The sequence below is a fragment of the Hylobates moloch genome, unplaced genomic scaffold (assembly GCF_009828535.3).
Source record: "Hylobates moloch isolate HMO894 unplaced genomic scaffold, HMol_V3 SCAFFOLD_11, whole genome shotgun sequence".
In the NCBI taxonomy this organism is placed as follows: Eukaryota; Metazoa; Chordata; class Mammalia; order Primates; family Hylobatidae; genus Hylobates; species Hylobates moloch.
The window spans coordinates 43,960,999-43,986,841 of record NW_026652286.1 but is presented as its reverse complement, the minus strand read 5'-3'; the positions used below and the strand labels follow the sequence as shown (position 1 = coordinate 43,986,841).

Sequence of the window (25,843 nt, the reverse complement as noted above, 5' to 3'; positions counted from 1 at the left end):
CATGCCCAGCCGAGACTTCATTCTTTCACAAAACATTAGAGAGGAATAAGCCCAGCCTTTGCCCTTGATGTATTCACAGTCCAAGAAGTAGGGAGAGACAGACTATTAAACATAAAATAATATAAAGATAACCTTTGACATATACACAAAATGCTGTGTAAGCCCCAGAGAAAAAGACAGATTAGCTAGCTCATGAACCTGGTAGGTTCAGCACAACCAGGCTAACTGTCTCTATCTGGCAGGGTTCAGATACTGTGGTCTTCTGCGTGATTAAGATAGCAAGTGAAGTCCAAAGGTTCACAGGCTACCACATTTGTAGCTCCCCATTCTCCTCTCATTCCCATTCTTCCCCAACTCCTTAGCTTTGCCAAGAATTCAAGGCTAATAAGTTGAAGTGGAAACCTCACCTTTCAGGCCACCAAAGTCATAAATCAGCTGGAGATCATGCAGACACTGGATATGCTTAGCCTGACAAGGGTGGCACATTTTGGGCAGTGAAGTGAAAGTAGATGTTGGCTGTAACAGCTGCTGCAGCTGCTGTCTGCCCTTCACCCCCACCCCTCATCGGAAAGCACAACTTCCAGGCCAGCTGAGTTGATAGGCTTTTTTTTTTTTTTTTTTTTTTTTGGAGACAGTTTCACTCTGTTGCCCAGGCTGGAGTGCAGTGGCGCAATCTCAGGTTACTGCAACCTCCATCTTCCAGGTTCAAGCGATTCTCGTGCCTCAGCCTCCCAAGTAGCTGGGGCTACAAGTGCACGCCACCACACCCGGCTAATTTTTGTATGTTTAGTAAAGATGGGGTTTCACCATGTGGACAAGGCTGGTCTCGAACTTCTGACCTCAAGTGATCCAACAGCCTCGGCCTCTCAAAGTTCTGGGATTACAGGCGTGAGCCACTGCACCTGGCCAAAAACCTTTTTAAATTAAACTTTTCAAATTTGGGAGCAACTAAGGTTGCTTCTTTGGTTCTTCAATTGCTATCCCATCAAATTCCTATTTTTCAGTCTGGCTTCCTCCCTATCTGGCCCTCCTCTCTCACTCTTTCCTATATGCACTGCAGCTTTCCATATACTCAAACTTTTTATCCATCTTTAAAGATCCAATCTAGGTGTCACCTCCTCCAGAATCTTTCAGAACAGAACTATCCTCTATGAACTCCCAAGGCCTTTACAGCCCGTACGGTTCATGTGCTGATTATATCTAAACATCTATAAAATCTCCCTTCAGTTTTTCACTGCCGTAGTGCCTTAGTTCAGACTTTATCCCTTGCTCTTTCTCTAAAAATTGCAGTGGCCTCCAAAATGATCTCCCTGACTCTTAACTTTGCCAGCACAGATTCATGACACAGCAGAAGCCACAGTGATCTTTATTAGACACACACCTGATTGCATCATCCTACTACTTTGACAAACTTTGATGACTTTCTATTGCCTTGGGGTTAAAGTTCAAACTCCTTAGTAGGACACACAAGGGACTTCATAATATGGCCCAACCAGCTATCTTATTTCACCACTCTCCACCAAATGGCTTATATTCCAGCCACACTGAACTATCTCTTTCATCCCTCAGTGCTTTCTTTGGCTGCTGCCGTCTTTTCTCTCTAGAATTCTCTACTCACCTTCACTCCTTCACTGCCCAGTTCCTTTTTTTTTTTTTTTTTTGAGACAGGTCTTACTTTGTCACTCAGGTTGTAGCACAGTGGCTTGATTATAGCTCACTGCAGTCTCAACCTCCTGAGTAGCTAGGACTATAGGCACATGCCACCATGCCTGGGTAATTTTTGTACTTTCTGTAGAGATGAGGTCTCTACAAACTTCCGGGCTCAAGTGATCCTCCGGCGCTGGCCTCCCAAAGTGCTTGGATTACAGGTGTGAGCCACCATGCCTAGCCATATCATCCATTTTAAGTGAGAAATTCAATTATTGTTAGTATATTTAAAATAAGATGCAACCAGCCAGGCACGGTGGCTCAAGCCTGTAATCCTAACACTTTGGGAGACCAGGCAGGCGAATCACCTGAGGTCAGGAGGTTGAGACCACATGGGCAACATGGTGAAACCCCGTCTCTACTAAAAATACAAAAGTTAGCCAAGTGTGGTGGCGCATACCTGTAATCCCAGCTACTAGGGAGGCTGTGGCAGGAGAATTGCTTGAACCCAGGAAGCGGAGGTTGCAGCAACCCAAGATCATGGAATTGCACTCCAGCCTGGGCAACACAGTGAGACTGTCTCAAAAAAAAAAAAAAAAAAAAAGAGCCAGAGCACCTGTAATCCCAGCTATGTAGGAGGCTGAAGCAGGAAAACCACTTGAACCCGGGAGGCAGAGGCTGTGGTGAGCTGAGACCGTACCACTGCACTCCAGCCTGGGTAACAGAGGGAGACTCTGTCTCCAAAAACATAATAATAATAAATAAAATAAAATAAGATGCAACCATCTTATTTTAAATCATTTCCATCACTCTAAAAAAAAACAAAAAAAAAAACCTCATGCTCATTTACTAACTCCTCATTCCCATCCCCAAGCCCTGGTAACCATTAATTTCTTTTATACTGCTATATATTTGCCTTTTCTGGACCTTTCATACAAATGAATTCATTCAGCAACTGAATGTGATAGCATATGCCTGTAAACCCAGCTACTCTGTGGAGGGTGAGAGGGGAAAATCTCGTGAGTCAGGAGTTACAGACCAGCCTGGGCAACACAGCAAGACCTTATCTCAAAAATAAATAAATAAATTCATTCACTGAGTATGTGTGATCTTTTGTGACTGTCTTCTTTCACTTATTAAAATGTTTTCAAGGATCACCCATCACCCATGTTATAGCACTTATCAGGAGTTCACTCCTTTTCTTACTAAATAATATTCCACTGTATAGCCAGACACATTTTATTTATCCTTTCATCAGATGATAGACATTTAGGTTATTTCTACTTTGGGGCTATTATGAGTAATGTTCCTATCAATACTTGTGTATAAGTTTCTGTGTGGATTTTTCTTTCTTTTTTTTTTTTTTTTTAAAAGACAGAGTCTTACTCCGTTGCCCAGGCTGGAGTGCAGTGGCACAAACATAGCTCACTGTAGCCTCAACCTCCTAGGCTCAAGTGATACTCCCACGTCAGCCTCCCGAGTAGCAGGGACTACAGAAACGAGCCACCATGTCTGGCTATTTTTTATTTTCAGGGAAGATGGGGTCTCCCTATGTTGCCCAAGCTGGTCTTGAACTCCCGGGTTCAAGCGATCCACCCTCCTCAGCCTCCCAAAGTGCTGGGATTACAGGTGTAAGCCACTAGGCCCGGCCTTTTGCCCATTTTTTACTAGGTTATTTTTTTTTATTATTGATGAGTTGTAAAAGCTCTTTATATGTTCTATAGACAAATACCTTATTAATATATGATTCGCAAACAGTTTTTCCCATTTAGCCATCTTAGTGGATCTGAAACGGTTCAAGGATCATTTGAGTCTTATTCTTCTTTGTATTTCAGAGAACTAGCTCGTAATCTGGTATAATGTATGTGTTCAATAAATGACAGACAGATGTTAAGTAATAGTAACTGCTTTGGAAACAAGGATAAATGGCTTACTTGTTCAGCATCCCCTTCACACTTCACACTTAGTACTAGACACAAAGCAAATGCTTGGGAAATACTCAGACACTGAGTAATTCTCTCTTAATTCTCTCTTGAACAAACAGTGGGGATGATATTGCAGAAGAATCCAGAGGAACTGGGAAAGCCATCTGAAACAGCCAATGGCTGCTAAGTTTAAAAGTGACTCCTTTTGACACAGTGGCCATGTGGAAAAAAATTAAAAATCTTAAAAATAAATAAATAAAACTGATTCTTGGCCAGGCATGGTGGCTCATGCCTGTAATCTCAACACTTTGGGAGGCCGAGGCAGGAGGATCACTTGAGGCCAGGAGTTGGGAGACCTGCCTGGGTAACATAGCAAGACTCCACCTCTACAAAAAATTAAAAAATTAGCCAGATGTGGTGGCACACACCTGTAGTTCCAGATACTCAGGGGCTGAGGCAGGAGGATCACTTGAGCCCAGGAGGTTCAGACTGCAGTAAGCCATGATCACACCACTGCACTCCAGCCTGGGTGACAGAACGAGACCCTGTCTCAAAAAAAAAAAAAAAAAAAAAGTGACTCTTCCTTATAAGAGAAATACTAACATAATCCTACTTGATCTTTAATAGCCAGCAGTAAATACTTTCCAAACTTAACACAGCATACAGCTAGGACTGAAGGAAGCTTTAGGGAGAAGGGAAAACCAAAGTTCACGGCTGGTAGTACCAGAAGGCCTAGGTCAGTGGGGTAAGAAATATATCTACTATCTTTTCCTTCCTTCCTATTACTCAGTCTACAAACTTAATCCAGGTCCTTCAACCTCATGTACTTCTCAAGTCACTGTGTCACCCGAGTTCAAATCTTCTGGTGTCCTAATGCTGCCTGTGAAAGTAAGAACTCCTTAGTAGACTACACAATGCCCTCCACAGGAGCACTGAGAGTGAGCTCTTGGGACCACACAAGGCCATGACCTGACCTGACCCTTAGCTGTCTTTCCAGTTTTACCTTCCTCTGCTCCCAGCTCCTTTGGGACTTAACATATGCTCTCCTGCAGTATATATAATACACCAGAAATTATGTGCATTTTAGAATTAGATAAATTTGGAAGCCCTGGTGGGCTGGGATTACAGACATAAGCTACCGTGCCCGGCCAACCTAAGTTCTTTTTTTTTTTTTTTTGAGACGGAGTCTTGCTCTGTCCCCCAGGCTGGAGTGCAGTGGCACGACCTCGGCTCACTGCAAGCTCCGCCTCCCGGGTTCACACCATTCTCCTGCCTCAGCCTCCCGAGTAGCTGGGACTACAGGTGCCCGCCAACACGCCCGGCTAATTTTTTGTATTTTTAGTAGAGACGGGGTTTCACCGTGTTAGCCAGGATGGTCTCGATCTCCTGACCTCGTGATCCGCCCACCTCGGCCTCCCAAAGTGCTGGGATTACAGGCTTGAGCCACCGTGCCCGGCCACCTAAGTTCTTAAAGCTCTTCTATAGCTAATCATCAGCTACAGATAAAAATCCAAACTCCTCAGCACAGCATATAAGGCCTTATGTGTCATCACATCTGCCTCCCTTACCAGTCTCCCTACTTTATCATTACTCCCCACCTTCTACTCTGAGGTTCCAGTAATACTAAACTGCATACAGTTCCCTGAAGGTGGCATTCCCTTTCTCACCTCCCATCTTGCACATGCTGCTCCTCCTGCCTAGAGGGCTCTTCTATTCTTTCTTTAGATGGTTAATTTCTAGTCACTTTCACACTCAGCTATGGTATCACTTCTAGGAGTCTTTTCTGATCCCTTGCCTGCCATTTTTGGTGCTCCCTGAAATCTCTGCTTCTTCCTATTCTAGCAATTATTACATCTGTTTACTTTACTAACTTTTCCACTACACCATGAGCAGCCTGAGAGCAAGGCCTATGTCTTTGTTATCTTTCACATCTAATGCAGTACCTTGGTAAATTCACAGTGTGTGACCAATCAATAAACAAGTGAACAGGATTCTCCCAACATACACGAGGCTGGCATAACAAATGACTTCATTATTATTTTAAAGCTGACAGCACTACCTTATTGACTTGTCACAGATAACAGCTGCATGGCAGAGCTAGGATAAAAAGCCAGATCTTCAGAGTCCCAGAACAATGTCCAAACCTCTCCCTGAGCTATAAGCTCATATTTCCAACTGCCTAATTAACATGGCACCTAATGGTACCATGGTGATGCCATTTACTCAAGTCAGAGCAAAAAATTCAAAAAACTATAAAAGCAGCTTGATTATTTTCTTTCCCTTACATCACATATCCAATCCACCAGCAAGTCCTGTAGGCTCTACTTCAAAACATATTCTAAATTTATCCACTTTTCTCCATCGTCTCTGCTATCCCTGCTATGGTCTGAATGTCTGTGTTCCCCAAAATTCACATGCTGAAACCTAATCTCCAATGCAACAGTATTAAGAAGAGGTGGAGGGAACCTTTAGGAGGTGATTAGGTCATGAAGGTGGAGACCTCATGAATGGGATTAGTGCCCTTACGAAAGTGGCTTTAGGGAGGCTATGTGTCCCTTCTGCCATGTGAGGACACAGCAACAAGGAGCCCCCTTTGAAGCACAGAGCCCTTGCCAGACATCAGATCTGCTAGAACTTTGACTTTAGACTTCCCAGCCTCCAGAACTGTGAGAAATATATATATATCTATGTGTGTGTGTACATATATATATACACACATATATACACATATATATATACACATATATATACATACACATATATATATATACACACATATATACATACATATATATATACACACACACACATATATATATATATATTTTTTTTTTTGAAGACAGAGTCTCGCTGGAATGCAGTGGCACGATCTTGGCTCACTGCAACCTCCGCCTCCCAGGTTCAAGCGATTCTCCTGCCTCAGCCTTCCGAGTAGCCAGGATTACCGGCACCTGCCACCATGCCCAACTAATTGTTTACATTTTTAGTAGAAATGGGGTTTCATCATGTTGGCCTGGCTAGTCTCAAACTCCTAGTCTCAAGTAATCCGCCCACCTCAGCCTCCCAAAGTGCTGGGATTACAGGCGTGAGCCACTGTGCACGGCCAAATTTCTGTTGTTTATAAATTACCCAGTCTAAGGTATTTTACTATAGCAGCCCAAAAGGACTAAAACACATCCCCCTGAATCCAAAACACTATCATCTCCCACCTGGACTATTACCATAACCTCCTAACCCTCTCATTGAGTAACCTCCTACAATCCATTCTCTCAAAGCAGCCAGAAAGATCTTTTTAAAAATGAAAATCAGCTCACATCACTCCCATTTTGAAACCCAATCAAAATCTTCTCATTGTCGGGCACAGTGGCTCACGCCTGTAATCCCAGCACTTTGGGAAGCCAAGGCAGGCGGATCACTAGGTCAGGAGATTGAGACCATCCTGGCTAACATGGTGAAACCCCATCTCTGCTAAAAAATACAAAAAAAAACAAAAACAAAAAAACAGCCGGGCATGGTGGCGGGCACCTGTAGTCCCAGCTACTCGGGAGGCTGAGGCAGGAGAATGGCGTGAACCCGGGAGGCGGAGCTTGCAGTGAGCCGAGATCGCACCACTGCACTCCAGCCTGGGCAACAGAGCGAGACTCCGTCTCAAAAAAAAAAAAAAAAATCTTCTCATTACACTCTCAATAAAATTCAACATGTATCACAGCAGCTACAAAGCCTTATAAATCTGACCTTGCTAGACTCCCTGACCTCATACAGCACCATTTTTCCTTTGCTAACTATGATCTGTCGCACTGGCTTTCTTTTTGGTCCCAGGACGTGCCTTGCTCATTCCCATTAATTTGTACTTGCTTCTCCCTCCACTTGAAACATATCTGCTTCCAAATCTCGAAATTGCTAGGTCTTCACCATTCAGGTCTTGGTTCAAATAGCATTTCCTCAGAGGCTTTCCATAACCACCCTATTTAAAGTAGCCTTTCTCTTCTAGTCATCTTTATCACATTACATTACTTTTCTCAAAGCACTTGTCACCATCTGGAGTTATCCTGTTTATTTGTTATCTGCTTTACCACATTAGAAACTAAACCTAATATGAGCAAGGACCTCGGTTGCCTTGTTCACTGCTGAATTACTGGGACCTAGAAAAATGTTTGACACTGAAGTCACAAGTATTTGAAGAAGGAAATAATGAATAATTAATACAGACCACAAACTTAATGTTTACTGAATACATGAGTGAATGAATTAGGGAGAGAAATAAAGGGCAAAACATAAATAAGTGAAAGCACTGCTATGTAACATTTTTATGGCCGGGCGCGGTGGCTCACGCTTGTAATCCCAGCACTTTGGGAGGCCGAGGCGGGCGGATCACGAGGTCAGGAGATCGAGACCACGGTGAAACCCCGTCTCTACTAAAAAATACAAAAAATTAGCCGGGCGTGGTGGCGGGCGTCTGTAGTCCCAGCTACTCGGAGAGGCTGAGGCAGGAGAATGGCTTGAACCCGGGAGGCGGAGCTTGCAGTGAGCCGAGATTGCGCCACTGCACTCCAGCCTGGGCGACAGAGCGAGACTCCGTCTCAAAAAAAAAAAAACATTTTTATAGCTGCTCACTTTTCTCCACCCTATTGTCTTTGCTCAAGCTCAGGTCCCCATCATCTCGCTCCTAAACTACTGCAGTATCTCCTAACTGATTTATTCTCCTTTTTGCAACCTGATCCCTCCAAAAGTAACTTCCAAACTTCAGTTAGACTTGGTCATTCTGAGACAGAGATCTAAACATGTTACTCCTCTGCTCAACTCTTCAGTGGCTCTCTACAGCCCAGGCTTTTTAGCACTCACTCACTGCTATCCCCTTATGTTTAACCTAAATTCCAGTCATACAGAACTTCGTACAGTTCCTAGAATATTCCACGCTGTTTAACATCTCCAAGCCTTGCATATCTTTTCATTTTGCTGGACCACTCACTCTTCCTTACCTCACTGATTTTGACTATTGCACTCAAACTTAATCCTCAAGAACAAACTCAAAACATCTTCTCCATTAAGTCTTTAAGGATTCCAGAAGCAGAGTTAATCACTCCCTCTTTTGTGTCATCACAGTACTTAACACATGCTGACACCATACTACAACCATCTGTTCCCATGTCTGGTTTACTTCACGGGACTATTAATCTCCTGAGAGCAGGAGCCACATTTTCATCTTTGTGTCCCCAGCACAGTATCTAGCATATATCAGAACTCAATAATTGGTGACTGAAGGAATGAATAAATGTATCCAAACTCCTCAGCCTGGCATTCAAAAATCAACCTCATGTTGGCCCCAACCTACCTTTTTCAATTTAGCTCTTACTCTTCTCTTATTTGCTAATCACAAATACATCCTCATTTCTCAACATTTACCTTGGGCGTTCATTCCTAATGCTCTAATGAAATTCAAATCATCCGGCCGGGCGCGGTGGCTCACGCTTGTAATCCCAGCACTTTGGGAGGCTGAGGCGGGCGGATCACAAGGTCAGGAGATCGAGACCACGGTGAAACCCCGTCTCTACTAAAAATACAAAAAAATTAGCCGGGCGTGGTGGCGGGCACCTGTAGTCCCAGCTACTCAGAGAGGCTCAGGCAGGAGAATGGCATGAACCCGAGAGGCGGAGCTTGCAGTGAGCCGAGATTGCGCCACTGCACACTCCAGCCTGGGCGACAGAGCGAGACTCCGTCTCAAAAAAAAAAAAAAAAAAAAGAAATTCAAATCCATGAAGGCCGAACTCAAATGGCTCCCTCTCCAAGAAGTCTTCCCTAGCCATAGCGATGAGAGGGTACTTCCACTACAATACTTTGTTTTTTTTTTCTACTGGAAAAAACATTTAGTACTTCTTATTTTAGAATTATGGCCACTATCTTTCCAACTGGACTACATGTCTTACTTTTCTAACTAGACTGTAAATTCCCTGAATGCAAGAAACATGGTTTTCTCTCAACCCAAATCCCTAACATAGTGACTTGCACAAAGCATGTGGTTATCGGTAAATATATCATTAGTGAGGAATCATATGCTTAAGGATTAGAGATTTCATGCCTTTATTCCTTTATACATATGCTTTTACCTTGGCCTAAAGTGGCCTCCTATCCACATGGTAAACTTTTAAGAATCAGCCTAAATGCCATACCCTATCGGAAGTGTTCTTTAATGCTCCCAAATAGACTTAGGCACTCCTTCTTCTGCACACCTGTGGTATCCTGTACATAATTTATAACTCTACTCATCATACTATATTGTCATTATCACTTGATGGGTTCCTCTCCCAACTAGACCATAACTTCTTTAGAGCAGAGATAGTCTCTTTGTCCATTTATTAATTCCCAAGACTAAAAAGAGTACCTGGCATAATTAAGTGCACAATAAATATATAGTGACTTTTGAAAATAGTGAATCCAGGCCGGGTGCGGTGGCTCAGGCCTGTAATCCCAGCACTTCGGGAGGCCGAGGTGGGTGGATCACGAGGTCAGGAGATCAAGATCATCCTGGCTAACACAGTGAAACTCCATCTCTACTAAAAATACAAAAAAATTAGCCGGGCGTGGTGGCGGGCGCCTGTAGTCCCAGCTACCTGGGAGGCTGAGGCAGGAGAATGGCATGAACCCCGGGGGGCAGAGCCTGCAGTGAGCCGAGATCACGCCACTGCACTCCAGCCTGGGCGACAGCGAGACTGTGTCTCAAAAAAAAAAAAAAAGAAAGAAAGAAAATAGTGAATCCATGTCATAGTGTATACCAGCAATAGTGTACACTATAACATGAAGACATGAGGTTGTATCACCAGGTTCAAATCCTACCTCCACTTACAAGCTGTGTGACCCTGAATAAATTACTTTTCTGTGTCTCAGTTTTTCTCATCTGGAAAATTAAGATCATAACAGTATTAAAATAGAATTAGCTTTTCCTCTTCCAGTAAGCAGCCTAAGATGATCTGTGAAAATGGTTGGCTATTAACTTGACCCAGAACACCCCACAAAATCATGCAAATCAAGATATTAAAATCTTCAAATTCACTTTAAGGAGACTCAAGAAACTGCCCAGGCCATGGGGGTGGAGGGAAGTTGGGGGGGTCGGGCGGGCAATGCAAATCCAAGAAGCCACAAAGTATCTGAAAGATGTCACTTTATAGAAGCCATGTAAGCCATTCCATTGTTACAACTGTGGAGTGAGTAAGTGTGCCTAAGCCAAACAGTGAGGCTGGGCACAGGGTTGGTGGCCCAAAAAGAGTGAATTTTTGCTGCACATGCTTAAAAATGCAGAGTAATGCTGAACTTAACAGCTTAGATGAGCCAGGCGCGGTGGCTCACACCTGTAATCCCAGCACTTTGGGAGGCCAAGGTGGGCAGATCACCTGAGGTCAGGAGTTCAAGATCAGCCTGGCTAATATGGTAAAACTCCATCTCTACAAAAATACAAAAATTAGCCGGGCATGATGGCAGGTGCCTGTAATCCCAGCTACTGGGGAGGCTGAGGTGGGGGAATCGCTTGAACTCGGGAGGCAAAGGTTGCAGTGAGCCGAGATCACACCATTGCACTCCAGCCTGCGCAACAGAGCGAGACTCTGTCTCAAAGAAAAAAAAAGAGTCTAGGTGTATTAATAGATTATCTGGTCATCGAACATATCCAAGTGCATGAAGCACCCAAGATGCACTGCCATATTTATAGAGCTCAAAACCAAATTAACCTGTACATGAGCTCACCTGCCACACTGAGATGATCCTACCAAAAAGGAAAAAATTGTTCCTTAACCAGAAGAGGTGGTTGCACAGAAGAAAAAGATCCCAGAAGAAATGGATGAAACAAAAACTTATGGTAGGAGAATAAATTCAGGATAAAGTAAATTCAAATAAAAGGTTTCTTAAAAGAATTAAGGCCGGGAGTGGTGGCTTACGCCTGTAATCCCAGCACTTTGGGAGGCTGAAGTAGGCGGATCACCTGAGATCGGGAGTTCGAGACCAGCCTGACCAACATGGAGAAACCACATCTCTACTAAAAACACAAAATTAGCCAGGCGTGGGGGCACATGCCTGTAGTCCCAGCTACTCAGGAGGCTGAGGCAGAAGAATCACTTGAACCCAGGAGGTGGAGGTTGTGGTGAGCAGAGATCTACCACTGCACTCCGGCCTGGGCAACAAGGGTGAAACTCTTGTCTCAAAAAAAAAAAAAAAAAAAAAAATTAAGAGATTACACATGTAAAATGCTTACTTTACTGCCTGGCACATAGTATGCACTACAAAAGTTAGCTATTCCTGTTATTAAAATAGGAGAAAAGACTTTTCGCAGGGCACTAAATGACAAGCTCAGAGGTAGTTAGGCTCAATCCTATGGGCAACGGGGAGTAAAATGTTACATGAGGCTTCTAAGTAACAGAGTGCATTGAGTTATTGATAACACCCTGTGAAAGGAGGACAAAACGAACAGAAACCTTGGCAGGGATTGTGCTCTCTGCTTCCCCTTTCCCCAGTCTCTCCCTAGCCGCCCAGGGCCAAAAGCCCCATGGCCATGATCCAGCATCCTCTTGGGAAAGCTGCACTTTAGAGGGAACTTATGAGTTTATGTTTACCTACAGATTTTTCTCTGAGGAGTAGAGGTAACAAATGACTTCAAGGGAAAACACAAAGAAATAACATGGAGATGAGGAATGACACAAGATGGATTATATTGGGTTGCCTTCCATGGAGTAAGATTTCAGACCAAATAAAGCCAGGAGTACTGGGCCTACATCCCCCAGAGGCATTCTCTGGCAGTGTTTGTGCCATGGCAAGTCAGAGATGCAAAGAAGCAGAATCTGCGAAGGTACGATGAGGACTAAAAAGTTGAAGCAATACAGAAATAAGAATGTAATCCAATCTGAAGGACACTCCGACAGAGGCATTCAAAGGAGGAATAGGCTGACCATGGAATGATTAGTTCGCTATCATTAGAGGGATTCACATACACACTGGTGTCCATATTCTGGGGATGTTAAACATGGGTGGATGGACTAGATTTAAGATTCAGTTTCAAATACAAAATTAGCTGGGCGTGGTGGCAGTGTCTGTAATCCCAGCTACTCCAGAAGCTGAGGCAGGAGAATCACTTGAACCCAGGAGGCGGAGGTTGCAGTGAGCCAAGATCGCACTCCAGCCTGGGCAAACAGAGCGAGATTCTGTCTCAAAAAAAATAAAATAAATAAATAAAAAATAAAAATAAAAATAATAAAAAATAAAAATAATAAAAAATAAAAATCCAAGTTCAACAAATATTTAAATAACTACTCCATGCTAGCCACTGTGCAAGATTAGGTGCTGAAAATACAGAGATGAAAAAATGATAAGGTGCAGTCCCCTCAAGGAGTTCCCTGCCTAATGCAAAAGACAACACGACATGGTAAGTGCTGACGGAAATCTGTACAGGGAGCTATGGGAGCAGAAAGCAGTGCCGATGACTCACTGATAAGGAGCAATTTGGCATTAATTTAAATGAATTCAATGAAAATATTTCATAGGAAGTTTATAAACAAATACTGATAGGGGCTATTGTATTATTTCCAGAACAGATAGTATGCATGCCAGTCAACCTTTGCGATTTAGTCAACATTCCCTTTATCCTTAACAGAATCCACACCTACAAGCATTCTCATTTACTCAATAAATATATTGATATGGGCTATGTGCCAAGCACTGGGCAAGGCACTGAGGAATGTACAAAAATGAGAAAAATAGTCCCTGCATTCAAAGAATTAAAACATTCCTCTTCATCTTTCCTTCCTCTCTCTCCTAACCCCTTTACTGACCGAATGACATCTTAAATTCCTTCTGGAAGTAGATGTGTTATTAAGCCATAATAAAAAGTGACCTGAAAAAGGCTGGGCACAGTGGCTCACGCCTGCAATCCCAGCACTTTGGGAGGCGGGTGGATCACGACGTCAGGAGACCGAGACCATCCTGGCTAACACGGTGAAACCCCGTCTCTACTAAAAATACAAAAAAAAAAGTAGCCAGGCGAGGTGGCAGGCGCCTGTAGTCCCAGCTACTCAGGAGGCTGAGGCAGGAGGATGGCGTGAACCCAGGAGGCAGAGCTTGCGGTGAGCTGAGATCGCGCCACTGCACTCCAGCCTGGGTGACAGAGCGAGACTCCGTCTCTTAAAAAATAAAAAAGTGACCTGAAAAAAAAGCAAGGGTGAGCTGGGGGTGGCAGGTATTAGAATGGGAATTCAAATGGGAATCTGCCAGGGTATCTGCCAGAGCATGAGGTTTTGACTGAATTCCAAAGTCAAAGGTGATGGAATAAGAGGTTACATGTAAGCCTTTTTGTCTACTCCTTCCCCATCACCATTTTTAATTGTCATTCCAATGTTAATTATTAGCACAGATTCTTAAGAATAATTATAGGCCAGGCGCGGTAGCTTATGCCTATAATCTCACGCCCATAATCCCAGCACTTTGGGAGGCCAAGGCAGGCGGATCACGAAGTCAGGAGATGGAGACCGTCCTGGCTAACACGGTGAAACCCTGTCTCTACTAAAAATACAAAAAAGTAGCCGGGTGTGGTGGCACGCACCTGTAGTCCCAGCTACTCAGGAGGCTGAGGCAGGAGAAACACTTGAACCCAGGAGGCAGAGGCTGCAGTGAGCCAAAGTCACGCCACTGCACTCTCCAGCCTGGACGACAGAGAGACTCTGTCTCAAAAAAAAAAAAAAAAAAAAATTATGTCTTCATTCATTCATTCACTAGTATTTACGGAGTACCTGATGAGAGTTATAAGAAACATGGCCAAAATAAAACTCTGGGATCCAAGTCTTTCAAAGCTGCAAGAGATCTCAAAAGTCACCTAGTCCAAACCTATCATTTCACAGATAAAAAACTGAGGTACAGAGGGACTGGAATCTTTCCTGAGTTCACATATTTAAACATTTATTGAGTCATACTCTATGCCAGGAACAAAGGATATAGGAATGAATAGGCCTTCCTTTCGAGGAGAACACAGTCTGGTGGGAAAGACAAATACCATGACTCCAGTTAAACACCTCCGGAAAGGAAGACCCAAATGTACATAATGGAAATGTCTAGCGTAGAACAGGATGGACAGTATAGAGTATTCATATTGCCCATTGTGGTTAACAGCACAAGCACTGAAGTAGTCTTGGATTTGAACCCCAGTTCTGTCATTTACCTGGCTGTATAACATTGGGCAAGTTACTTAAATTCTCTATGCCTCATCTTCCACACCTATAGAATGAGATAATAATAATAGTACATATCTTATAAGGTTATGGTATTAAATTAGATAATGAATCTAAGGGCTGGGCACAGTGGCTCATGCCTGTAATCCCAACACTTTGGGAGGTCAAGGCGGGAGGATTGCTTGAGTCCAGGAGTTAAAGACCAGTCTGAGCAACATGGTGAAACTCTGTCTCTACAAAAAATTAGCCAGGCATGGTGGTGCACACCTGTGGTCCCAGCTACTTGGCAGGCTGAGGTGGGAGAATCACTTGAGCCTGGGAGGCCGAGGTTGCAGTGAGCAAAGATCACTCTACTGCACTCCAGCCTGAGTGACAGAGCAAGACTATCTAAAAAAAAAAAAAAAAGAATAAATTTAAAGCACTTGGCACAGGACTAGGCACAGAATAAGTAATCTGTATTATTTCACCCTCAGCACTCTTTTCTGCTAAGCCCTGGCCTCAGAATCCTTCTCGACACAGGCTTCTAAGCATCTATGATCAGGTGGCTGTCTCTGAGATAAAACAAATCTGCTATTCCTAGTCTAGAATATGAGCCCACTGTTTACTACCCTATGGCTTTTTCCCCACTACACTTGCCACCACTCATTTTACATGCCTAAAAAAAATTCGGAGGTAGTCAGATATCCAAGTCTAAACTTCAGTCACATATGCCTTGATCCCTCAGTAAGATATTGGCTTGGACCAAAAATCTCTAGAGAAGAAAATCCCTGGCAACAAGGAACATTTACTAAATGTCTATAGGGAGAGAACCACAGGAGAAAGAACAAACAAACAAACAAAAAACCAGTGATTACTGCTTGAAGAAGCAAGGGATGGGAACTTCCAGTCTGCCCGCTGGGGGTTTACCAACCTAGCTGGGAAGAGGAGACGTAACACTGACTGCCACTTCCTCCTTGATGTGCCCACTGCACCCACCCCACTATCACAGCACCTGTGACATATTTTGCATGTACTTATCACTCTTTCTCTACCCATACCAGTCTGTGAACTCTCTGAGGGCAATTATCACACTTTATCCATCTTGGTATTATCAGGCACACCAAAGTGCCTGGCACACAGATGTTTCAGAAGTTTGAAGACTAAGTTGAGAAATGAGGGAACAAACTTAAACAGAGAAAACCATAAAAGGCAGGGGGAAAAGGTATCAGTGTAGATCGGAATAGTCCAAGAAGCCAAGCGAGCTAGAACTTTAAAGGGCAGGTGTAATTTCAAAAGGCAATAAGGGAAAAGAAAGGTATTCTAGGCAGACTGGACAGCACCAAAAAACCCTGGCAGTAATTAGAAACAGTACATAGAGTGCTAGAGCCAGAAAGAGCTAGAGACGATTTCATCCAATAATCCAATTCTCATGGGGATGTCATAAACATTTAATAAAAAAGCATATACCATTAGGCAGAAGAGCTGGCATATCACAAACATCCACTAAATGGTAGCTATCATACTACTAATCAAAAACAATGATTATCAAATACTTATTGGGTGCCTACTGTATGCCAGGAACATGCAGAGTGAAAAGAATACAATGGTGAGCAAGATACACTTGGACTCTGCTCTCTCACAAAGCTTACAATCTAGTGAGGAAGGCAGACAATTTCATAATGCTTGGTGGGGCTGGCTAGGCAAAGTACAAGCGGGCTGAGGGAGCATAAAGTGGGGTCACCCAATCAGTGGACTATAACAGAAAAATCCTTGGTTTTCAAAGGGTGGCTTCAAGCACCTTAGGGGTTCTGTTGAATCCATTCAAGGACAAGGCTTCAGAGTTAGATTTTGTTTGAATAAAAGGTTTCATGACTAAATAAAGGTTTAAAAACCACCAGTCTAGTCCAATCTTCTCCTTTAACAAGAGCAAAACAGGGCCAAAGAGAGGTAAATTATTCACTTGAGGCAATAATATTAATACCTCAAGTTAGCTGCAGGCTGGGATACCCACTTTGAACTCTGGCTTGAGCTGGAAACTCCTCACTGATCTGCATGATTTCACATCATTTTGGCAGACAAAAAGGACTTGGAAGTGGACACATCCAGATTCACAGGCACTAGCCAGGCAATGCCCTGGCTGGCCCTAATGGGTATTGAAGTGCTTTTCTACCTTAATTCCCAAGCTAGCTTTCTGTGCCAAAAGGATGCATCTAATTCCTCTCAGAGGTTGGTTAGCCTCCCCTTTGAGGAGGAAATCACTAGCTCCAGGAGTAGATTGGCTTTTGGGCCGCCTAACTGGTACCCACATCTTATCCTACTAGCATCTCAAGCATGCTGTACTTTGGCAGGCTGAGAGACAGAACTGACCTTAGGCAGTCATCATGGCCAGTTTAATACCTGACCTGAGCTAGCTAGGCCCATCTCTCCTCTCCCTAACTACCAACAGGCTAATCATTCCTCCTGAAAAGGGGTTCAGCAGAATCCACCAGTTATCAGTAAGTTTAAGGACCTGTATGGAAAAACCAATATTCTTTTGGTTAACCCTCATTTTGATCCCCTCAGGGATGAAATGCTGCTTTATGTTTTGAAAATGGAACTTTTATACACAAAGAAAAGAGTTTGGGTCTTTAAAATGAAGGGAAACAAACACTCTGGAATCTGGAAACGTGGGTTTAAATCTTTGTGACACCACTTGGTGGTCTCAAGACCCTTGGCATATCTCAAATCCTCTGAACCTCAGTTTCCTCAATCACAAATAGGGAATACTAATAAAACCTTCCTCACAAATGTGAGGTTCAAAATGCTCTTTTGAATCACAGCCACTTATCAAATATATGGTATCAATTTTTACACAAGATGATTAAGGCTATACAATTTTAAAGTACCCACCCCCTAGAGCACAAATAGTGGAGTAAGAAATGGAACCCAAGTGCTCAGTATAGCATGGGCTAAGCTCCGTATAGCATAGGCAGGCCTGGATCAGAAGCTGTACTTCCCCACTCACAAACTGTGGAATCCTAGGAAAGTTCCTTAACCTCTCTAGCCTCAGTCTCATTTATAAAATGGGGTTAACTCCATCTAATTCACAGGCCTACTGTTAATAATAAATGAGATGATGCAGGTAAAGGGTTTTAAACAGAGGCTGGTGTATGGTAAGAGCTGAATAAATAGTAGCCTTTTCTACTGGTAGCTCTTTTCCTAAACCCTCTTTTCTATTCATCCCTCTAAAGGAAGAAGCCATTAGGAAAGCCTAAATTACGTCTCAACTTCTAGAGAAAGTATTAATGAAACCAGACAAAAAAGGAGAAAAGGAATATGAATGAATGCTATTCCAGACTACGTATCATGCTAATGGCATCTAATATTGGAAAACATAGGTATAATATCCTGAATGTACACAGCGTGTACCTTCTTTCCAAAGAAGTAGAAAAGTACACCAACTCCATCTTAGCCAGGCTACCCATTACCCAATTATAATCTCGGCTCCACATTAGAGTCTATCAATCAAACAGAAAGTGCTACACAGGGGGCAAGATTAATGCCACATGTAAACCACTGCTCTTTTGTAAAGCCAACCTTTTTCAGCTCATACCCATCTCTATCATAAAGACTTTACTGACTCCCCCTAGCTGACTCAAGTGCTTGATCTCTTGTGCCCCACTGCATTTGTTACACGCCTCCCTTACAGCAATTATCTAGTACTATAATACGCTATTTGCATGTCTCTTCACTCGACTGTAAATTGGTAAAGATCCTGTCTTACTCATCTTTGAATTATCAGTGCAAGACACATGGTAGACCCCATAATTACATATTAAAGATGGATTTCACCTGCTCTTTCACAAGCTAAGGCTGCAAAGAAACAGCTGGGGAGACATTAGTAGAAACAAATACAAACTAAGGTCTGCCAGACCAGACCTCTGTTATTTTTGGAGCTTGAAGGGATGACTGTTCCTGCTTCTCAGAGCTTACTTTCTCAAACATACAACAACAAAAAAGATAGAACCGGTCCACACGGAATTTCCAGACAACAGATTATACCTTTTCTCAGGAAATGAAACAAGTAACAAGGTTTCTGGAATAAATGCTAGTGGTTTCATATGAAGTTAACTTCTATGCATGATACTCTGTAAAGTCTATTATACTACTAGAAGCTCTTAAGTCCTTAAAACAATAAAGAAAAGCTAAGAAACAAAAATCAAAAATGTCTTAATGAAAATGTTATTTTCTTAGCTGGATGCAGTGGCTCACATCTGTAATCCCAGCACATTTGGGAGGCCAAGGCCGGCGGATCACCTGAGGTCGGGAGTTCGAGGTCAGCCTGACCAACATGTAAAAACCCTGTCTCTACTAAAAATACAAAAAATCAGCCGAGCATGGTGGTGCATGCCTGTAATCCCAGCTACTCAGGAGGCTGAGGCAGCAGAATCGTTTGAACCCAGAAGGCAGAGGTTGTGGTGAGCCGAGATTGTAATACTGCACTCCAGCCTGGGCAACAAGAGCGAAACTCCATCTCAAATAAAAACAAAGAAAGAAAGAAAATGTTATTTTCTCCTCTGCCAAAACTTCTGCTCTTTATCTCAATGAACCCTGACATACGTAACTACAGCTTTGAGAGATACTTGTCTCAAGGGAGAGCCCATGACTAACAAACCATAAATGAGAACTTCAATACAGTATTTACCCTTTCCAAAGTATCTTCAAATATATCTCACTGAACCACAGCCAATTGTAATCACAGAAATGTAAAAGCTAGAAGGGGTCTTGGAGGTCATTTCCACAACCACTCCACCTAACCAACCAACCGGTATCCAAACACCTGTAGTCTCTAGTGATTGGGAGGTAGAAGACTACAACACTTCTTTAACAATTCCCCTGCTGTGATCACCTGTCAGTTTCTCAGTCCCTTCCTCCCACCTTAATGATCCCAATCAGGTAATCCAACTCCTCCAACTCATCCCACCACCAGGCAACAGTCATTGCTTCCCAAGTCCACTTCTCCCTTTCTCTGAACCTCATCTTCAATCATCCCCAATCCTCCCCACTCTTCCCACACCCAACACACAGCAAGGGGCCTCTAAGATTCTGACCCCTCAGAGATCTCACTGGTTCTATCTCTGACAACCAATCCCCTTCCTTCTATTTCTGTGATGTCTTTGTCCATATGCTGGCATGTGCAAGATCACAAACACCACTAGCTATCAATGTCTCTATGGTTTCAGAATCTTTTCACCTCTCTCTCTGCTTCTCTGCCCTGTCCCTTCATTCCTTTCACACTCAACATCTCCTTCCTCCTAGTGATTCCTTTAAGGACCACTGGTAATTTAATACCCCAGTCTTTAAATGCCTATTAGATAGGTAAAGGGAACATACAATCTCAAGGAGCTCACCTTCAAGGAACTCCTAAGTTTAGAAGGAGAGAGAGAGAGACACTTATTTATCGTTTAAAACTCAGCAACTCCGGGAAGCCTTCCCTATCCCAAGCTGAAATGTTGCACACTTCTCAGTGCCACCATTATATCTCTAATGCAATGACTAGTCTTCTTGTCTGTCTCCCACCACTAGACTGTGGGCTCTTCAACGGAGGGGCCCCTTGTCTCCCTAGCACCTGGCCCAGGACCCGGAGCAAAAGTCATAATGTTTATTAAGTGAATAAATGCATGAATTCCGGCATACAATCATTTATTCATCCACTTGTTCCTTCATTCGTTGGCCAAAACTTTACTGAGCATGCATTAGATACAAAGTCTTAGAATGTAACGACAAATAAAACAGTTTCAACTTTAAGATAACTCAAAGCTATACTACTAGTGGATTAGCCCTCTTTCCCGGTCTGTGTCCCCAACCCCCACCCTAGGCTTAGACAGAGTCCTCTCCCACAGTGGAAGCCCAGCCTTCCCCTGCAGAAATTCACGCCCCTCCAACTCAAACTACCTCTTAGCCCTTCGGTCCTACCCTAAGACACCCAGCTAGTAATCACAAAATCTTAACACCCCGACCCCTCCGACCTCTCTCTCTGTCCTCCATCTCCACCCTTGAGGCTAATGCAAGTCTTCTACTCCCAAGGCCGCCTCGGAGTCCCCAAGTCAGGGGTGCCTCTGACTTCGCTCTCCACGCACCCGCCCCCTAGTCAGCTCCTTCCCTCTCAGGGTCTTTCCCTTCTCTCCTAAGACCCTCACCTCCCGATACCTCACTGCCCCTCCCCTCAGTCTCAGGTTGAGTCTCTCCTCGTCTCTCAACTCCGCTTACCTCATCCAGCTCCCGTTCCCCAGCAGCACCACCTCCAACCTCCACCTCCACCACTGCCGCCATCTTCACGGCTCGCCCCCTCACCGCAGTCCCCGCGCGAGACAGCTGCTTCCGCCGCTCAAGTGCTCCTAGCCAATCGGCGGCTCGGACTCCAGCAGAGGGGGCGGGGCATCAAAATAGGCGGAGGCTGTCAGGGATCAGGAGGTTATCTACCTGCTGCATGTTTCAGGATCAAGGAGAGAGGAGTCCCGTGCCCTTGCAAGCTTCAGCAAGGGAGCGTCCTTGGAAAATGAGAAACTTGAATCGCATTATTTTCAGTGCAACTATTTAACCAGTTCTCCCCTTTGGAGAGCCAAATGGGAGCGTTCCTAAACGGGCAACTTTCGCGACGCTCCCTCAGCTGGGCCCACGGAGCGAGACGTGGGGACTAGGAACTACGTTTCCCAAGCTGCACTGAGGCTGACCCGGAAGTTTAAATTCCGCTCCCTCCACGAAAGAGTTGTAGTGAGTGAAAATAAACATTAAAACACACGCAAATGTATTTTCCGGGCTGCAGCACCTGCCGTCTTGCCTCGGTAGGAATCATTTTCAAAAACAGCAGCTTCTTGAAGCCCCAGAACGCATTCCTGTGCTACGGAAGACGGAAGAGTGGCTCTCGGGGTCAGAAGGCGAAGGTCAGAAGGCCGAATTGGCGGGAGAATAAGTTGGTGTTCCGAGATCTGAGGCAACGGTGGCTCCTCGAGGTCCACGGTCCCGGGTGAGGGGCGTTGGGGTTTGTTGATGGGGAGGGGAGTGGCCGAGAGGGAGGAGGGGTGGCCATCAAGGAAATGAACTGAGCAGCCTGTTCCCGATGAGCCGTGAAAGCAGCGGTGCAGCTTGAGCTCCCGAAACTGAGAGCTGAAGAGCTTTGCGGGACCTCTAGGGCCCCCACATTCCGCATGTTACTTAGGCTGTCATGCCAGTTCACACACCTCGGCACACTTTTCTAACCCACATCCTGCGGCCCCAGCTTCTGCCTTACCCTCCTTTTTATACACCATTCACTGTTCTATCCCTACGTATACCTTCGTAACTGATTTTTCAGCAGCCAGTGAACTCGATACCTTGCAAGCCTGTAGCCCCAGCTCACACGCCTCTGGGCGTCCGCCTGGATCTGTCTGGTGAATGGAACTAGGATGGCCTGTGAGCCCACAGAACGTCTAGAAAAGTCAGCTTTACGATGGGACCAACAGAAAATTACAGGGAATTATTTACATCATCTACAGGCATCCCATTTACTTAAAAATAATTATTTTTATTTTGTGACACTTAATACGGAGAATGGGTGTAAATACTGTACACCCATCACCCTAAATTGACTATTAGCATTATGATTTATTTGCTTATTTTTTAAAAGCTAGATAATACAATAAAAGTTAAACTTACCTGTTTTTTCTACTCTCAAGCCCATTACCCTCTCATCCTCTCCAGAAGCAACTATTATGAATTAGAATTAGCTTGTGTTCTCCCAATCCATTTTTAAAAATTATATGTAGCCATGACTATATAGTATTGTATTGTGTTTCATTTTGTTTTTTAATCTGAGTGCTTTTTTTTTTCTTTGAGACGGTGTCTCGCTCTGTTACCAAGGCTGGAATGCAGTGGTTCAATCTGGGCTTGCTGCAGCCTCTGCCTACTGGGTTCAAACAATTCTCATGTCTCAGCCTCCCAAGTAGCTGGGACTACGTAGGCGCCACCACACCCGGGGTAATTTTGTATTTTTAGTAGAGATGGGGTCATGGCTACGGTCTCGAACTCCTGACCTCAAGTGATCCACCCGTCTCGGCCTCCCAAAGTGCTGGGATTACAGGTGTGAACCACTGTGCCCAGCCTGAGTGATACAGGGTCTGGCTGTGTCGCCCAGACTGGAGTGCGGTGGCGTGATAACTTCTCACACCAGGCTCAAGCAAATCTCCCAGGCTCAAGCAATTCTCCCACCTCAGCCTTGTGAGTACCTGGGTCTATAGGCATGTGCCACCACACCTGGCTAATTTTTAAAAATATTTTGTAGAGACGGTGTCCCACTATGTTGCTGGTCTTGAACTCCTGGGTTCAAGCAATCCTCCTGAGCCTCTGCCTCCCAAAGTGCTGAGATTACAGGCGTGAGCCACTGTACCCAGCCTTTTAGGTATAATTATTTGTCTTTATTTTATTTGTTTTATTTTATTTTATTTCATTTTTTTGAGACAGAATCTCATTTTGTCACCCAGGCTGGAGTGCAGAGGGGTGATCTTGGCTCACTGCAACCTTTGCCTCCCGGGTTCAAGTGATTCTCCTGCCTCAGCCTCCTCAGTAGCTGGGATTACAGGCATGTGCCACCACACCCAGCTAATTTTTGTATTTTGAGTAGAGACAGGGTTCCACCATGTTGGCCAGGCTGGTCTCAAACTCCTGACCTCAAGTGATCCACCCACCTCAGCCTCCCAAAATGCTGGGATTACAGGTGTGAGCCACCACGCCCAGCCTAGGTATAATTTTTTAGATACGTTGTGAGGTAGGGATCTACTTTTATTTTTCTTCACATTGTCAACCAATTTCCTGAACATCGTTTATTACTTTATTGTTTCTCACAGAACCATGATGCTGCTGTGAAGTGTGGGAGATCATGAACATGACAAAAATCCACATCCTCTCAAAGAGCTTACTACTTAATGAGAAGGCACACAGGGTAAACAAGTAATTACCAAAAAATGGCAGCAACAGTTTTTGTAAGGGAAAGAGTTCTCAAAGAACTTAATCTTGTGAGAACTACAAGCAGTTTGATTGTCAGGATTGCCAAACCAAGAGTGTTTATTTATTTATGTATTTATTTATTTTTAAGACAGGGTTTCACTGTCTCCCAGGCTGGAGTGTGATGGTGTGATCTCAGCTCACTGCAACCTCTGCCTCCCAAGGTCAAGCAATCCTCCTCCCTCAGCCTCCTGAGTAGCTTGTGCTCCGGGCACACGCCACCACATCTGGCTAATTTTTTTTTTTTTTTTTAGAGATGGGATTTCACCATGTTGCCTAGGCTGATCTTGAACTCCTGGGCTCAAGATATCCACCCTCCTCGGCCTCCCAATGTGCTGGGATTACAGGCGTGAGCCACCATGCCTGGCCCGAGTGTTCATTGATGATGAGAGATGGGCTTTTTGCATCAAATCACAAAAATATACTGTGAGTTTCTTCAAAACAGAGACTGTTTTGCTTATTTTTATTATTTTTATATCTCCAAAATCTAGCAGAAAAGGAAAGATTTTTGTGTGCCCAGTGAGTTCCTGTAGTGGGAATAGTGAGCTTTAATTAATCTGAGCCCTAGAGAGGAGACTCAGGACTCATCCTTTATTCTTCTGTCTTTGAAGCCTTAGCCCCATACTGGCTGTGGCCTGTGAGGACTTCTTGATGTTTAGATGGCATTCACTAAGAGTTTGTTACTGCTATTGCTGCAATCTACCCCATTTTGAATGCTTTATGACTGTGAGCCCTTTGGAGCACAATTTTTGTGGTCATTCATTCAACAGACATTTGCAAATCAGGAACTATATTCTCCCTTTTACATTGGGTACACAGAAATGATTCAGACATGAAACCTGTCCCCCAAGAGCTTACAATTTGTCAAGGGACAAAGAAGACATATACCCATATAATTGTAATATGAGGCACTCTGTTAAAGGCTAAGTGAGAATTGACAGGATGGAGCTGTCACCTTGAGCTGTTTAAGCAGGAGAGGTGGCGTTTGAGCACCAAAGATGCATTAGATTTGGTAAATGGGAAAGAGAAAGGACATTCCAAGCAGAGGCAATGGCATGAGCAAAATCTTGGAGAAAAGGGAAAAAAAGTTTTGGTGGGGAGGGTAAGCAAAAAGACCATTATGGCCAGGAGTATATCAAGAGTCACGGACTCATATTTTCAGGAGCCAGATGGGTAGTAAACATGAATAAAATGGACAGGGATAAATATTTGAAGAGATTCCACCTAAAGACACTCAGACAACTTTAAAACTCCTCTCAGCAAGGAATTGAAGTAAGGTGATGGATGCATGAGTTCATTATACTAATATGTGTGTTTTTGCATATATTTAAAATTTTACATAAAATGTTTAGCAAAACAAGAAGTACAAATACCCATGTGAACTTTTTTTTTTGAGACGAAGTCTCGCTCTGTAGCCCAGGCTGGAGTGCAGTGGCACGATCTCAGCTCACTGCAGACTCCACCTCCCTGGTTCACGCCATTCTCCTGACTCAGCCTCCCGAGTAGCTGGGACTACAGGCACCCACCACCACGCCAGGCTTATTTTTTGTATTTTTAGTAGAGACGGGGTTTCACCGTGTTAGCCAGGATGGTCTCAATCTCCTGACCTCGTGATATGCCTGCCTCGGCCTCCCGAAGTGCTGGGATTACAAGTGTGAGCCACTGCGCCCAGTCCAGAACTTTTTTTTTTTTTAGAGTTAGGGTCTCACTCTGTCACCCAAGCTGGAATGCAGTGGCACTGTCATGGCTCACTGCAGCCTCCAACTCCTGGGCTCAAGTGATCTTCCCGCCTTAGTCTCCTGAGTAGCTAGGACTACAGGTACAGGCCACCACACCCAGCTTAGCAAGGGTTTTGCATAAATCAGCAAGTCATTGAAGATGTCTAGTAGAGAAATAACTTCATGAAAATCTAAACGTAGGAAGATTAATTTTAAGAGAAGAAGAAAAAAAGAGTTGTGTCATATATTTAGTCAAACATTTGTTGCCTGTCCTTACTATGTACTAGGCTCTAGTGATATAAAGGTGTACAATTCATGCCCTTGAGAGCTCACCTATATATAAATCCAACATTAACAT

General features: G+C 43.9%; 2 protein-coding genes across 3 annotated transcripts in view; one reads left to right on the top strand and one right to left on the bottom strand.

The window, feature by feature from the left end:
- Positions 1–21,077, bottom strand: part of RNF121 (ring finger protein 121) — a 67,392-nt gene extending 46,315 nt beyond the window's left edge. For both annotated transcript variants that reach the window (XM_032166838.2, XM_058446779.1), the window contains exon 1: positions 20,999–21,077. In XM_032166838.2, the coding sequence (XP_032022729.1) occupies positions 20,999–21,061 (63 nt within the window). In that variant the 5' untranslated portion in view covers positions 21,062–21,077. The remainder of the gene's footprint in view (positions 1–20,998) is intronic.
- Positions 21,078–21,541: 464 nt separating this feature from the next.
- The window catches only part of XNDC1N (XRCC1 N-terminal domain containing 1, N-terminal like), a 51,116-nt gene continuing 46,814 nt past the window's right edge, over positions 21,542–25,843 (top strand). The window contains exons 1-2 of the mRNA XM_058446642.1: positions 21,542–21,755; positions 24,022–24,193. The gene's annotated coding sequence lies outside the window, so the exon portion shown is untranslated. The remainder of the gene's footprint in view (positions 21,756–24,021; positions 24,194–25,843) is intronic.